The sequence below is a fragment of the Pinus tabuliformis genome, chromosome 5_1, assembly GCF_031772625.1.
Source record: "Pinus tabuliformis cultivar Carrire ecotype Pingquan chromosome 5_1, CPIR1, whole genome shotgun sequence".
Taxonomy (NCBI): domain Eukaryota; kingdom Viridiplantae; phylum Streptophyta; class Pinopsida; order Pinales; family Pinaceae; genus Pinus; species Pinus tabuliformis.
The window spans coordinates 825761481-825778340 of NC_142305.1; the positions used below are offsets into that span (position 1 = coordinate 825761481).

The 16860-nt window shown below is 43.9% G+C and overlaps 1 protein-coding gene across 1 annotated transcript in view; it reads right to left on the bottom strand.

Annotated features, from left to right (window-relative positions):
- LOC149167456 (thyroid adenoma-associated-like protein) overlaps positions 1-16860 on the bottom strand; it is a 142911-nt gene that overhangs the window by 49936 nt on the left and 76115 nt on the right. The window contains 1 exon segment of the mRNA XM_089432996.1: positions 2135-2415. Within this exon segment, the coding sequence (XP_089289122.1) occupies positions 2135-2415 (281 nt within the window).

A 16860-nucleotide genomic window follows, 5' to 3' on the forward strand; every position in this document is an offset into this window, starting at 1 on the left:
GAAATTTGGTGGAGAGGCTAGGGCACATGAAATCTCCAATATTTAGAGAGGATTTGGGCAAATTCTAAACAGATCAGAAAATATTAAAATAATTAATATTTTTAATGGAGTCCCTAAGTCTAAACTTAGGGAAAATAAAATATTAATGTGTATTAATATGAATCTATGTTAGAATGGTCCAAAAAACATGGATCAAGCCAGATCTAATCTTAGCCATTGATTAGAGACTTAATCTCGGCCGTTGAGATGTCAACAAGAAATGTATAAGAGGAGGCTTGAGGGTCACTTGGAGAATACACCAGAGTGATCAGTTATTCTATTCTCTAGAGCAGGGTTTGCTAAGAGAGATAGAATCAGTGATTGGGAGAACAGCTAAGGGGCATTGAGTACAAAGAAACAGAGAAGGCAAAGATTGTGTCGGGAGAGCAGCGCAATAGCCAAGGAGAGTGACGCAGAGCTAGTAAGGGCTCACGCAGAGGCAACCAAGTGCTGCGCAGAGCACCAGAGAGGCCAACGTGTCTAACGCAAAGGCCCAGAAAGCTGATGCAAGGCCTCCTGGGGCTGACGCAGGGCCAGCGTGAGACAAAGAGGGGCTGACGCAGTCCAGATTGGGCAGACGTTGGGGTTGCAGAGCAGTTTTGTGCTGAGTTGCTAGAAGGATTTTCCGGGGTTTCAGCCAAGAGATTTCTCTCGAACTGTGAGGTATAGCTGCTAAGGAAATTCTCTCTTGGGTAGGCCAGTTTCGGCACCCAGATTGTACTCTGATATTGCTTAATAAGAAAACCCTCAAATAGCTGCACCGGTTTTCCCGCATTGGATTTTTCCAGGGACATTGGTCCAAAAATAATGGTGTCATGTGGTGTGTTTGTTCTTGTTTCTTTTAGTTGCTGGTCTGTAATATGTTGAGCATGCACTGGTGTTTATTTTCATTATTTATTTTGTAAATTAAAATAACTTGTTAAAGAAAAAATAAGAAGTAGGTAGGAATAAATCAGAAAAAATGCATGAAGGGTTTCTAAACTAAGTAAACTTAGCAACTTCAACACTAGAAACAAAAGTTCTGAAGCCCTTATCTGGGGTATGGTCCAAGGTTGAATTTGATGGCAAGACGGTGGTTAGGCTTCATGTTCAGGCCAAGAGAGGATGCCATGAAAATTCTGGACAGCATTTGATTCTAGGGATTGTTGTAGAACTTTCTGTGGATTGGTAGATTGATGTTTCTCATGCAATTCAGAAATTCAACCTTTATCCTAGAGGTTTCCAATTCTTAGCCCTTCGAATTTTCAGCATTAGGCCTGTTATAAAATATAACCAAAACAGCAGCAACAGTGCACTATATTTCAACTCTTAACAACCCCAATCTACTAGGGAATGGAAAAGGAAAGATATCAAAGTGATTTTCAGTGTCCCAAAATGCCTTCGCCCTGTCTCTAGAGTTCAGCATGATAAGCACTCTGAAAAAAAAGGCAGGAAACTTCAGTTGATACTTTTACAGAGAGTTGTATTCTCAATATGGCCCAATGGTTATGATGACCAGATTCAAGATTTTGCAAAGGAGACCCACCCTCTCTAGCAACAATGAAACTGATATGGTATCCTTACTATTGTTGAGATTGAAGAATTATGAAAAACTTGGGTAGAGATAGCCTTGAACTCTCTACTACAGCTCCAGGAATGCATATTATATCTAGCACAAGATTCAAGTTCTATTGAAATGTCATCCAGACATACGAATTTCCTCAACAGAATAGAATAATTTTTTGGCTTTGCAGAAAGTTTCATTGTTTGGAGAGTCTTTCAGGCAAGCCGCCTCCATTTTAAGTTAACATTCCAGACAACCAATGTGTGGTCCCTTCTCAGGACAGATATTTTGATCTGTCCTGATGAGGGAATAGAATAATATAGGCTAACTTAGGGCTAGGTTAGTTTCATATCAGAACATTTATTTCATCACATTCAGCCCCATCTGCACATTAGACTGATTATCTTTAAAACACAGAAAAAACACAGTTGTCAATTTAAGAATTTAAATCTATGTGTAGATGCAGGAACACGGTGCAGGGGGCTGTGTGCTGAGTCAGCCATTTAATCAAGGCAAAAGATTATGCATAAAAGAAAGCAGAAGTTTACAGACCTTGGATCACTTGAACAAAGCAGGCGGTTGCAGAGGGCAGTGAATCCTGCTCTTGTCTTGTCAATTGCACCATTATGTTTCATGGCTAAAAGCACTTGCAGAAAATGATCTCCTATGATTTCAAGTTGCCTCGAATCCAGCATTGCATCAAAGCATCGAAACTGTTTCACGCTATTGACAAGCTTACCAGCTTCAATTTCACCATTAGAGCTGTCAGCAATACCTGAACTGCATCCTGGTAAAGGGACTTTCCTTGCAATAGTTCCCAAAAGAAGACTCAACTGCAGCCAGAGAAAGACATACAATCACAACAGGGTTTAAGAATATACTTCAAATAGCATTGTCTCAATCAGCCTAGTTTGCCAGCAGATTGTTTCTATAAATAATAAGCACAATGCTGTTATAAGAACAGATACTATAAAATCAAAAATTGCAGTTAATTGTTAGATAAAAGAGTTGGACAAGAGAATGATTTTCATTTGTATGAAAAGGGAATTTGGATCTCCGACTTCATGTTAGGGTTTTGCAAGGGAAACAGCATGCACAGTCAAAGACATCTCCCACCGTGAGATCATGTCAGTTTCTGCCACAGATCTCAAATGATCCAGCAAGAGTGAGCCTCCTCACTGGATCGACCTGTAAAGACAGCAATTTAGAAGGATCATGCAGCATATGATTCTGCCTGGTACTTTGTTAGAGCAAAAACAATGGAAGATTTGTATTGGAGCAGATTTACAGATAGAAGGGATGATCACTCGGAGGCTCCTGCATCTGCTGCTAAGCACCTTTGCAAAGAATGCAATGTTTCAACTTTCAACCTCTAGAAGTTGTGCTGTGTCTGATTATCTTCCCCAAGAAAATACATGAAGACAGAAGTCAACATTTATTGCAGGAAACAGACCCTCTCAGACCTGTTTATGATTGCTATGATCGAAATGGCAAACTCGAGGGCTGTGTTAGTACCTGGAATTGGCTCCCAAAAGTATTAGAGGCTGCATGCAAGTGTTTGACAAAATGAACACATGCCGTGTTTGAAGAAATGCTTGCCTGACAAATGTTTGCTATCCATGTTATCAATGCAAGATTTAAGATTATGGTTAAGTTTCTCACTTGGAAAACCTTAATCTTGTGAGTGAATTCTGCTGATTACATAGTAGATATAAAAATAGAAATTGGAGCTCTACAGGGGATTCCCATGGATTAGCAGTGCTACCTTTTGAGGGAAAACAGCTTGACAAGCAATCTCTATTGTCCAGCTACAGCATATGTAAAGACTCAACCCTTATTTTCTTGCTGCGATTGTGCGGAGGAGCAATTGACCATGGCGTGCCTTCAACTTCAAGATTGTGATCAAGTTTCACATTGGCAAAACCTTAATCTTGTGGGTGAATTCTGCTGATTACATGGTAGATATAAAAATGGAAATTGGAGCTCTGCAGGGGATTCCTATGGATTAGCAATGGAGAAGCAGTTGGCCACAGGAGCCTTCAACTTCAAGATTATGATCAAGTTTCTCATTAGGAAACCCTTAATCTTGTGTGTGAATTCTGCTGATTACACGGTAGATATAAAAATAGAAATTGGAGCTCTACAAGAGATTCCTATGGATTAGAAGAGCTACCTTTTGAGGGAAAACAACTTGAGGACCAATCTCTACTACACCATATGTAAAGACTCAACCCTCATTTTCTTGTTGCGATTGCATGAAGCAGCAATTGACCATGGGGTGCCTTCAACTTCACATTAGTTTTTGTATTTGGTAGCAGTGGACAGGTGTTCTAGTCTCGGATTGTGTCTAAGAGGCTAGGGAACAGGAGATCTCCAAAACCCAAAAAACATTTCGTGAGAAAAGACTTGGAGATGCCTTAATTAAATTAATTAGCCAATAATTAAAAAGTTCCCAAGTCTAACTTAGGAAAACTGGTTAATTAAAGGGAAATAATTAAGGAAGTTCAATTTTGCTCTAAAGGCTTCTATTGATGAAGTCAACTTGATCTTAACCATCGGTTGAGATGTGATCGTGGCTGTTGAGAGACCAACAAGAGATTATAAGAGCAGATCAAACGGATTGGACAAGACACAGTTAATGAGTTGTGCAGTTCGACTACCCAGTTGCAGGTATTTAGCAAGGGCACAGTTGAAGCTAGGGAAAGCATCGAAGCAAGGGTTTCAGCAGAGGTTTGGGAGGAGTATGGAGGAATTTTCCTCGGTATTTTCCAGTGTCCGAGAGACAGGAAAGAGGAGGCTGAATTCATTTGCAGAGGAGGTTGAATACAATAGTGCGAGTTAGCTAGAGTTCCCAATTGAGTTGCCAGAGAAGCAACATTTCAGTTTGCAGTAGCCGGATCAATGTCTCGGACGTAAAGCGAGTGCGTTTTAGAGGCATAGGGAGGCAAGACGACATGCCTGGAGGTGATTCTAAGGTTGTACAAATTTTCTTCAACTAGATCTGCACATTCTGGGAGGAAGCTCAAATTCTAGGAAGGGAGTGCGAGTGGCTAAGAGAGGCCAGATCGATTGCAAAGGGAGACAAGGGCGTCTCAAATATATTTTGCCAATAGAAGATTGTCGGAGCTTTGCCAGTTTGGCAAACAGACCATTGTACTCTTGAATTTGTTGAAGATAATAATAAAACCCTCATTTGCTGCTCTGGTTTTCCCTCCGGGATTTTTCCAGAGACATTTGTCCAAAAATAACTGCGTCAATTTTTATGTGTGTGCGCATCTATTTCTCAGTTCTAGTTTTATATTCCGTGGCGTATTTTTTATTGTGAAGAATGAAACAATGAATTTATTGATATTTGTCGAATAATAATTCAGAAGACAAATAAACTACTAACAATTGGAAGATTAATATCCATTTGGTTGCATTCAAGGAATTTTCACACTTCAAGCCCATTTCATCAAGGATGTGGTCAAAAATAAACTCATAACTTTAGTTGCTCTAATCCCCCTTTATGGTAGTTCATATTTTTTTCACTACAAAAAAACGCTTTCTTTTTATTACAAAAAAGAGAGTACTCCTTATGGTAGTTCACATACAGACTATATAGTGGAAAAACGCGAAGAGGTGCCAACATGGTAGGTCACAGAGCTGGAGATCATAAATTTTCTCTCATTTTATGAAAAATCTTTGGTCATTTGTTGAATCAACGGTTTTTTATCTCCTACACCAGACTTATACAAGTGAATTTGTTCGAACTAGACAAAAAATTGTGAGGTCTATGTAATATCCCGTTTTAGAGATTTTCCCCAAAACCCCAGTAAACTCCAACCAAATACGCACAAATAATATAATAACCGGGAAACTCAAAATGATAAAAATAAGAGTGGTGTAACATATAATAACATAAGCATGAAATATAAGCAGATCCTCAAGAAATGCAGAGAGAAATGCTAAGCCATTTTATTATACTGAGTAATGGAATGAGTACAGGAGGTGATCAGAAGGATGGCACCTCGACTTGCACCAGGCAAGTGAAAAAATACACTCAGAATAACAAAGGAATGGCCTCTGCATGGATGCTGCTAGGAAACTGCCATGCTGTTGCTACTGCTGGAAATCAAATGAGGATTTGGGGCTATTCCCCTCCTCAGAAAATGTTGAAACTCTGGAATCCGCCCCTACTCAGAAAAACCCAGAAAACTTTTCTGAAATGGCCGACCCCCGAAAATCGCCCCCTTGGGGAATCACACAATCCCTCAAGGCCCTACGCTGCCACTGAGTAGAATCCTCCAAAATACTACCTGAAACTCTGCCAAACCCCTCCAATATGCAAGAGTTGATCCCTTGCTCAATATCCCAGCTCAACTCCTCCACAAATCCTCAACCCGGAACTGCTCCCAGAAGAACTGTGTCCCTCTCTCTCAAGACTGCGCAGTCTCCCAATGCTCAGCTCCACCTCAATGCCAAAGATAAAAACTACTGCAAAAAGACTGCTGAAAATACCTTGCTCGAGTAGGCACTCGAAGTCCCCTGGGGCTAAGGGTGAGATCTCCGAACGGAGACACTCAGTGCACTAAACAGTGCTGCAGACTAGCTAAACAGCCAGCGTGCTCTAAGTCGAAGTGACTAGCTCAAATGCACATAATCGAATGACAAAATGAAGGGACTCCTCTCTCCTTTATAGCATTGGCCTCTCCCAATCCCAAGGCTCACTTCCTCCAACGTAATCCCCTCTTGCCACGTGTTCCCTTTCCATCTGCGCAGTCCCTCCAAGTGTCTGCGTGGGCCCCATCTCTGCGTGGTCCTTTGGCCCCCTTGGCTCCCCTTTAAGTCACAACGTTGTGCTACTAGGAAGTGACTTTTTATTCTAAAAGTGAGTTATGTCCCATTTTCCTCACCTTTTTATTTACAAATAACTATATAAGGCAAAATTGAGCAAAATCGAATATTCTAATTAGCCATGGCTAATTAGGAATATTACAGTCTCCCCCGGCAAAATGTTGCTTGTCCTCAAGCAACTGAAGTGACGGATGCTGCAAAATTTTCTCACTCTCCCAAGTGGCATCCTCATCCAATAAATTCTTCCACCTCACCAAGAATACCCGAACCGTCCTACTCTGTAGCTGCCTCTCCCTGGTATCAATAATAGCCTCTGGCTGCAACACCAAATGCCCCTCATCATCCGTGGGTGGTAGCTCATCTGTCATTGTCACATGCTGTCCCAACGCCTTCTTCAGGCATGATACGTGGAAAACGTTATGAATCTTGCTGCCTTGGGGCAGCTCCAACTCATATGCTACCTGTCCAATCCTGCGTATCACCCTATATGGCCCATAAAAGCGGGGCTTGAGCTTTTCAGCCCCCTTCTGCTTCAGTGACAACTGTCGGTATGGCTGTAATCGTAGGTAGACCAAGTCTCCTACCTCAAACTGTCTCTCCACCCGACCCCTGTCAGCATACAGCTTCTGCTGGTTCTGCGTTGTAGCCATGTTATCCTTGAGAGCTCGGAGAATATCCTGACTCTCTTGGATCCAAATCTTGGCTCTCGAAGCCTTGCTAGCACCAAACATCACGTCAGCAAAAGATAAAGGATGATATCCATACAAAGCATAGAATGGTGACATACCGATGGACATGTGATGTGTAGTGTTGTAGCAGTACTCCCCCAGATGCAGCCACTTCAGCCATGCTCGCTGCTGCCCACTGACATAGTTACGCAAGTAGCCCTCCAACCACTTGTTAACTATCTCTGTCTGCCCATCCGTCTGTGGGTGATAACTAGTACTCGGTGTCAACTCCGTCCCCACCAACCGGAAAAGCTCCTGCCAAAATCCGCCCATGAAACGGTTGTCCCTGTCACTGGTGATGGTCTTGGGAAGACCATGTAACCTGAAAATCTCTCTGAAGAACAGCTCGGCCACCTACGCTGCTGTGTAGTGTGCAGATATGGCGAAAAAGTGTGAGTACTTTGTCAGCCGATCAACGATAACAAAGATGCAATCCTTGCCCTGTACCATGGGCAACCTTGTGATGAAGTCCATCGAAATACACTCCCATTTCCCCTCCAGAATGGGAAGAGGCTGCAATAGTCCTGCTGGATGGTTCATCTCCCCCTTGTTCCTCTAGCAAACATCGCACTCTCGGACATGCTGAAATATGTCCTCCTTGAGGCCCTTCCATGAGAACCTCTCTCTAATGGCCCTGTAGGTTTTGGTAAACCCCTGATGACCTACCAATGGTGAATCATGTGACGCCTGAAGTATCTTCTTCTTGCGCTAAGACCCCTTAGTCAAGAAGATTCGGTCCCTGTAGTAGATGATCTCATCAACCACCCTGTACCTCTCATCCGCCACCTGCCCATCCAGAACCTCACATGCAAATCTGTCCTTGGAGTACTCCACTAAGAGTCGAGCCTTCCAGTCTGCGTCCAAGCTCATAAGAGACAACGTGGCTGGCCTTCGTGAAAGGGCATCTGCTACCACGTTGTTCTTACCCTTGACATACTCAATGTCAAAGTCATATGCTTGGATCTTGCTGATCCACTTCTGTTGCCTCTCCTGTAGCTGCTTCTGCTCCAAAAAGAACTTGAGGCTGTTGTGATCAGTCCTCACCTTGAACCTGTTACCCACCAAATATTGCCGGTACTTAGCCAATGCATGCATGATGGCCAGCATCTCCTTGTCGTATATAGAATACAACCTCTCGTGCGGAAGGAGCTTCCGGCTCTCAAAGGCTATAGGGTGACCTCCCTGCATCAACACTGCGTCAATCCCCTCTCCCGACGCATCACACTCCAAAACAAATGGCTACGTAAAATCTGGCAACGCAAGCACTGGGCAGCTGCTCATAACCTCCTTGAGCCTGTCAAAGGCTTGCTACGCTGTATCCGACCAACTGAATGCCCCCTTCCTCGTCAAATCTATCAGGGGTGCAACAAGCTGTGAGAAACCCTTGACGAACTTTCGGTAGTAAGTACAAATGCCAATGAATCCTCGAAGTTCCGTCACGTTTCTCGGCTCCGACCAATCTCTAATGGCCCTGATCTTCTCCTCGTGGACCCTCACTCTGTCCACTCCTATGATGTGTCCCAAGTATAACATCTCCGTCAACCCGAACTCACATTTGGAGAGCTTGGCATAGAACTGTTGCTCCTCCAAGATGCGCAATACTGTCTCAATGTGCTGGAGATGCTCCTCCCAAGTCCTGTTGTAAATGAGGATATCATCAAAGAACACCAACACAAACTTCCTTAAGTGACTGCGGAAGATGTGATTCATGCAAGACTGAAATGTAGCTGGGGAGTTGGTCAGCCCGAAGGGCATCACCAAAAACTCAAAGTGCCCATAGTGACACCTGAAGGCAGTCTTGGGAATGCCCTGCTCCCTCATGTGAATCTGATGGTACCCAGATCTCAAATCAATCTTTGAGAAGAACCATGCTCCTCTCAACTCATCCATCAACTCATCGATCCTGGGTATGGGGTATTCATTCTTCAGGGTCTTCTTGTTCAAGACCCTGTAGTCAATGCACATCCTCAATGTGTCGTCCTTCTTCTTCACCAACACCACGGAAAAAGCAAAAGGACTCGTGCTCGACCGAATGTGCCCAAGAGCCAGCAACTCCTAAATGGCCCGATCAATCTCATCCCGATAGGCCTTGGGATGCCTATAGGGGGTAGTAATCACTGCCTATATGCCCTGCTCAAGCTCAATGGTGTGCTCAAACCCCCGGTCTGATGGTTGTCCCGGTGGAATCTCCCTAAACACTGTGGCATACTGGTCAAGGATGGCCTATATCTCTGGGTGCACCGTCTGCCCTGTAGTCCCTGCCTCTGATGCACGCAGCTCCACTGCCCACTCTATGTCTCCCTTCCGGAACACTGCCTCCATCCGATGAGTTGAAACAGTCTGAGGCGGGCATGTGTGTTGTCCCCGTATCTTCTCATGCCTCCCTATCTTCTCATCATCCCACTCCATCTCTAGGGCCTTCCAATCTGTAGTGACCTTCCCTAGAGTGATGAACCACTGAACACCCAGTACTATGTTGGTGTCCGGAATATTGACCACGAAGAAGTGGTCAGTCAGTGTGTAGGTGCCCATTGTCACTGATAACTCTGGAACATAATGAGCACACAGCATGGTCTGATCTCTTGGGACCAAAACTGAAAATCCATCGAAGCTCTCTGTCGGTATATCTCTCCGCTCAACCATCTGTGCATCGATGAAGTTGTGGGTGGCCCCACTGTCAACCAAAACTGATACTCCCTGGCCACGTAATGTCCCCCGTACGCGCAACGTCAAATACTTGGGAACTCCTCGCAATGCTGCAAAGGCTCCTCCGGTAGGTGCAAAAGCTACACCACCTACTGCTGCTAGTGGAGGCGATAAGGGACCCTGCATGGCATGACTATCTCCTACCTCCACATCATCCTCCTCATCCTCTTCCCCGCTGCTCTCGGAAAAGACCTCAATAAAATGTGCTTTGCCAGCAGCACATCTATGTCCCGGTGCCCACAGCTCCTGACAGGTGAAGCACAACCGCTTCTTCTTCAACTCCCTCCTAGCATCATCATCAATCTATACCCGTCCTGGATTCCCCTTCGGAGGCGGAATCCTCACATCCTTCCCCTTACGCTGAAAAGCCTGTCGCTGGGGTAAGGTGTCCGAGTCCTGGGTAAGACATCCTGTAAGTCCCGGGTCCTGCTAATAGCATCCTGAAGGGTGGTTGGTCTAGCGGATCTGACTAGACCCCGAAGTGGCTTTGCTAACCCCTCAACATACATGTAGATTCTCTGTGTCGTGGATAGATCTGGCACCATCACTGAAACCCTCAAAAAGTCCGCAATGTAGGTCTCTAGGCTCCCTATTTGTTTGAGCCTCGTCAGCTCAACAAAGTGTTGTTCCGGATCCCTCCGGTCAAACCTCTCAATCAATCTCCTGGTGAACTCGACGTATGTCGTCACTGTGGAATGCCCAAGTGTAACCATCCCATGGAACCACCAATCCTGGGCCTCACCATCCAAATGTAATGTCGCCACCTTGATGGCCTCTGTCTCCGACATCTAGTTAAGCTGGAAATAGATGTCCAGCTTCTCCACCCAAGACCTTGCCGAACTGTTTGATGAGCCATCAAACGTAGGCAAGTGAAATCTACTCGCGGTGGGTGTCTCCATCATAATAATGTCAGTATCCTCTGTGATGGTCGCGGGGTCTACTATCCCGCTGGAGCTGAACAAAGTCTCTGAATGAGAGAGCATCCCTGAACTCCTGCCCATAGGCCTGGAAATCCGCAAAATAATCGCCCATATGACCGGGCTCTGTCTCCTGCTGTGCTCCAGCCCCCATATCTGCTCCTAGGAAAGTGGGCATGGTAGAGCGTATAGCGGCATGTGAGGCCACTTGTTGAGTAGTATCACGCTGAGTGGCACCCTGCTCTGGCAAATGGTGAGATGCACCCAATCCCTCTCCAACCTGGAAAACTCGTGGGCTCTCACGCTGTCTAGCCTCCACTGCCGTGAATCTCTGCCCCATCACCTCGATCTGCCTCGACAGATCCTGCACTGATTTGAGGAGCATGTCCACAAATTTCTTCCCGTCATCATCTGCCATTGGATTCTCCTGCTCTGCATCCACCACAGGCTCCTCCTGTCCTGCATCCACCACAAGAACACAGTGTCTCTCTCCGTAGGTGTTCTCCAACCTACGCCCAGCGTCTCTGTATCTCCTACCTCTATAACAGATGTAGGGCTTTTCCCCCAGTGTCATAGATTGCTAGCTCCACAGGCTATGCCAGATCTATGCTCTGATACCACTGTAATATCCCGTTTCAGAGATTTTCCCCAAAACCCCAATAAACTCCAACCAAATACACACATATAATATAATAACCAGGAAACTCAAAATGATAAAAATAACAGTGGTGTAACTTATAATAATATAAGCATGAAATATAAGCAGATCCTCGAGAAATGCAGAGAGAAATGCTAAGCCATTTTATTATACTGAGTAATGGAATGAGTACAGGAGGTGATCAGAAGGATGGCACCTCCACTTGCACTAGGCAAGTGAAGAAATACACCCAAAATAACAAAGGAATGGCCTCTGCGTGGATGTTGCTGGGAAACTGTCGTGCTGCTGCTACTGCTAGAAATCAAATGAGGATTTGGGGTTGTTCCCCTCAGAAAATGTTGAAACTCTGGAATCCGCCCCTACTCATAAAACCCAGAAAAACCCAGAAATCTTTTCTGAAATGGCAAACCCCCGAAAATCGCCCACTTGGGGAATCATGCAATCCCTCAAGGCCCTGCGCTGCCACTGAGTAGAATCCTCCAAAATACTGCCTGAAACTCTGCCAAACCCCTCCAATATGCAAGAGTTGATCCCTTGCTCAATATCCCAGCTCAACTCCTCCACAAATCCTCAACCTGGAACTACTCCCAAAAGAATTGCGTCCCTCTCTCTCAAGACTGCGCAGTCTCCCAATGCTCAGCTCCACCTCAATGCCAAAGATCAAAACTACTGCAAAAAGACTGTTGAAAATACCTTGCCGAGTAGGCACTTGAAGTCCCCCGAGGCTAAGGGTGAGATCTCCAAACGGAGACACTCAATGCACTAAACAATGCTGTAGACTAACTAAACAGCCAGCGTGCTCTAAGTCGAAGTGACTAGCTCAAATGCACATAATCGAATGACAAACTGAGGGGGCTCCTCTCTCCTTTATAGCATTGGCCTCTCCCAATCCCAAGGCTCACCTCCTCCAACGTAATCCCCTCTTGCCACGTGTTCCCTTTCCATCTGCGCGGTCCCTCCAAGTGTCTGCGTGGTCCTTTGGCCCCCTTGGCTCCCCTTTAAGTCACAACGTTGTGCTACTAAGAAGTGACTTTTTATTCTAAAAGTGAGTTATGTCCCATTTTCCTCACCTTTTTATTTATAACTATAGAAAGCAGAATTGAGCAAAATCGAATATTCTAATTAGCCATGGCTAATTAGGAATATTACAGTCTATCTGTGTTTTGAAGTTCTCTTTATTGTACAATTTACATATTATTGATCCTCAACATTGTCATCCCTAATTACCCTTTTCTTACACTATTTTCTTACCTATTATACTCTTTTTGCCTTCAAAAACTATAATATTTTTCCTCAATACCCATAAATAGTGTGACCAGGTACTATTTGCTTAATTTCTTAAAATCCTATGTTTTTAACTAGACTAAAGTGTATTTTGCGGTTATTTTACTAATGATGGACTCTTGGTTCATTTTCAAAATCAATAGAAGTGTTTTGGTACTAGTGAAACCATGGACAATTGTTTACACATTCGTGGCCATCCATGCAAATGGATCACTCTTCAAGATTGTCAAGTACTCAACAAAGTGGCAACTACCCGTCTAGAGCGCATTTGCATCCTTTTTGGCGAGTTCAAAGTCAAAACAGAGCATCGATGGTTCTATGATATACTCATCCATAACAAAACCCTATTTTTTATCACAGTTACAGCATGCTTAGGATCTGATCGGCTGCATCATGTCTGCCATAAGCTTGGCAAGGTTCACAGAGATGGAGATCTTCTAGTTCCCGTTTCGACTATTACAAGGCACTTTGCCCTCAGTTCCAGGGACTAGGTCTTATCTTTGTGTCACAGCCTTTCCAAGGCTATAATGTTCCAAAATAGGAAAAACAGTGATATGCAAGCAAACAACAACTTTTTTACCACATAAATTTTAAAATAATTAGAACACGCCCATAACAATCAGAAATACGGAAGCAGCGGAACCATTTTATTATAAAATGGTGCAAGATTAAAAAATGTGGAAGGAATGCACCTGGGCTTGCCTCAAAGGCAAGCGGAGCAAAGCCTAGGTGAAGCAATGATAACCAAGAGCTACAATCGACTGACCAACTGCTGCATTCAGCAATCCCCAGCAATTTTGCACTATCTGTTGCAAAGATATGGATAAAAACCCCACCTCCGATGCTCAGAAAATTCTGCAAAATTTTCTAGGCTCCTCAGGCAAAACCCACAAAAACCCAAAATGGTTTAGCCTAGTTTTGACCTTTCAAAATCGACCCCCAAAAAGCCCTACACCCTCCAAAACTGTTGAAGCACATTGCCTGCCAATACACCAGCGTAATCCTCCTCAAATACTCAGGAAAGTAGCAATCCCCTCCCCTAATGCTTTCCTTATTTCTCCCGACAAGGATCAGCCTCAATGGTTGAGTCTCCACCTCCCACGTATGCCCAATCTCTTCCTTCTGCGCTGGCCCAGGAAGTGTGAAATCCCCACTAAATGATAGCTCTCTTCTCCAGCCCAAAAACTCACCCAAATGGCAACAAATCACCAGAGCTTATCTTCCGGAATTTCTCCCGAGAAAGGCTCCCCTGAAGAATGCAAAGATCTCAACCCAGTCTCTCCCACTGCATCCTCCAGAAATATGCACCACCTGGAGACACTGAATACAAATGTTGGAAACCACACTGAAAATCACCTCTGGAAGATTATGGATGAACCTCTCTAGGGTGGCACTCGAAGTCCCCCGAAGAAAGGGTGAGTTCTCCGCTTGGAAAACTCTTGCTAAACAACAAGTGACCCGGCTAAGCAGCTTGAGCAACTAAGAATAAATTCGATATGCCAAAGATGGTGAAATGAGGTGTTGCCTTCCTTTTATAGATTTCGTGGAGCCTTTTTCCCTCCATTTTCCCTCCTTCGTGGGCCCCTCATTAAGCCTTTGATTCTCCCTCTCATGTAATTCGAACTATTGGCTTAGGGAGTGCATATTTTCCTTGTGTGGGTGGCCCCCACATGTTATTAACAAAACCAAAATAACTTACTTCTAACTCCTAAGTCTTCTAATAAAATCAAATGGGCCCCATCTCCTCCAAAATTGGCCCCAAAATGTAGAAATTAATCATGTTCCAAAATAATTTAGGAAAGGACATTATAGTGTTCCCCTCCCAAATGTTGTTTGTCCCCAAGCAACTTCAATGTTGGATGCTCAAGTATATGCTCACCCTCCCAAGTAGCATCCTCATCTGGCAAGCTCTTCCAACGCACCAAGTATTCTCTGATTATCTTGCTCCTGAGCTTCCTTTCCCTGGTCTCCAAGATGGCTTCCAGTTCCAAAACCAGATGCCCCTCATCATCAAGTGGAGGCAACTCCACAGCTGTTGTAACTTGTTGCCCCAACACCCTCTTGAGGCATGAAACATGGAAAATATTGTGGATCTTGCTCCCTAGCGGTAGCTCCAACTCATAAGCTACCTCTCCAACCCTCCTGATCACCCTGTAGGGCCCATAAAATCGTGGTTGCAGCTTTTTGGCCCCCTTCTGTTTCAGAGTGGACTATCAGTACAGCTGCAATCGAAGGTACACCAAGTCCCCCTTCCTCAAAATGCCTCTCAACAGATGTTTGTCAGCTTATATCTTCTGCTAATTCTGAGTTGTCTGCAAATTATCCTTGAGAGCCTTGAGGATGTCTTGGCTCTCTAGGATCCAATCTTTGGCCTTTGGGCCCCAGCTGTCTCCAAAAACAATGTCAGCAAAAGATAAAGCATCATAACCATATAGAGCACGAAAAGGAGTCATACCAATGGACATATGATGTGTAGTGTTGTAGCAGTACTCTCCCAAGTGCAGCCATTGAATCCATGCCCTTTGCTGCCATGTCACATAGTTCCTGAGATAACCCTCTAGCCATTTGTTTACCTTCTCTGTCTCGTCGTCGGTCTGTGGATGGTAACTGGTGCTCGGGGTGAGCTCGATGCCTACTAGCCTGAAAAGCTCCTTCCAGAATGTTATGTAAAAAATTAGTTAATTTTAGGTTTATTATTTAATTTTAGGTTAATTAGACGAAAGGGCACAATCATAAGATCATGCCCTTTCCCCAAAGGGTGCCCATGGCGGTATATAAGCCAGGAAACCCCATTGTAAACAGCATCATCTGTCTATTCATTTATTAATAAAATATATATATATATATATATTTTCTGTGTATCGAGAAGTTTTACGCTCCATTGGTATCAGAGCGAGTTCACTCCTCGGGCACTAATTGTCTGCTGCCATCAATTTCCTTCTGCTGCCACGATTCCTTCATTCATTTCATTCCACTGTCTGACTGTGCAACCACGCCAATCTTCCCATCGTCTGCTGCCCACCGCATCTGCACTTCGTTATTGCTCGTTCGACTGTTATTCCCTATCCGCTAGCCACTACCAGCACGATTCCGCTATCTGCTGCTTCCAGCCGCCAGGTATCCATAAGTCTGCAACGCCTCATCGCCTGTACGCTGCCCTCTGCGCTACTACACTTACAGTCAAACCCGCCACTGCCCCCATCCGCTGTACGTCGAACCTTCTGCGGTGATATCTGTGGGTTCCATTGCGGTGAGTCGACAGTGTTTGTTCATCGCGGTAAGATCGATCGTGTTATCTGCTCGAAGCGTTGGTCAACCCGAGCGTGACTTTCCGGTTGGACGCGACTATCCATAGAATACACACACACACACACACACATATGTATATTATAATTTAATTATAAGTTATATAATATATAACTTTAATTTAGTTATAAGTTTCATATATATATAACGTTAATTAAATAAATTTATTTTAATTAAAAAAAAAACACTTATGTCATATAATTAAATTAATTAATTTAATTTAATTATTTAAAAAAAAAAAAAAAAAAAAAAATTTAAGCTGGCAGATAAATACACCCCCCACAAACTCGCTCAATGTCGACAATGACAATGGCGGATTTCCAAAAAAAATTGGTTGATGCGGAGCATAAGATAAATAACAACCACGACGAGGTCAGAAAAAGATTAGATGAATTCCAAATCAAGCTTGAGGGGCAGGTTGACGATATCAAAAATCAGGCTGACAAAATAAAAAATCTTCAAGATACAACAAATCGAATAGAAATAAAGATGGAAAATCAACATGTCCAAACAGAAGTAGACATCAGAGATGCCTTAACAATGCTAAAACTTCTGTGTAAAAAGGCGAACTGGACACCCGAACAACTACTAAAAGAAAATGAAGAGAATCAAGAACCCATCTCATTAGATTCAGCAAAGTCAACAGACTCTCATGAAAAAGTTGAATCCCCAAAAAATCAGCGACACCCCACCAAAAAGTGAGTAACGCAACCCTTACAAACAAGCAACTCTGGGATACCTTTACCAATCAACACCCCTTTTTCGCTCAACCATTAGCAACATACCAGCAAAGGGCAAAAGTCGAGATGCCTAAATTCGATGGAAACGAAAAAAACAATGTTG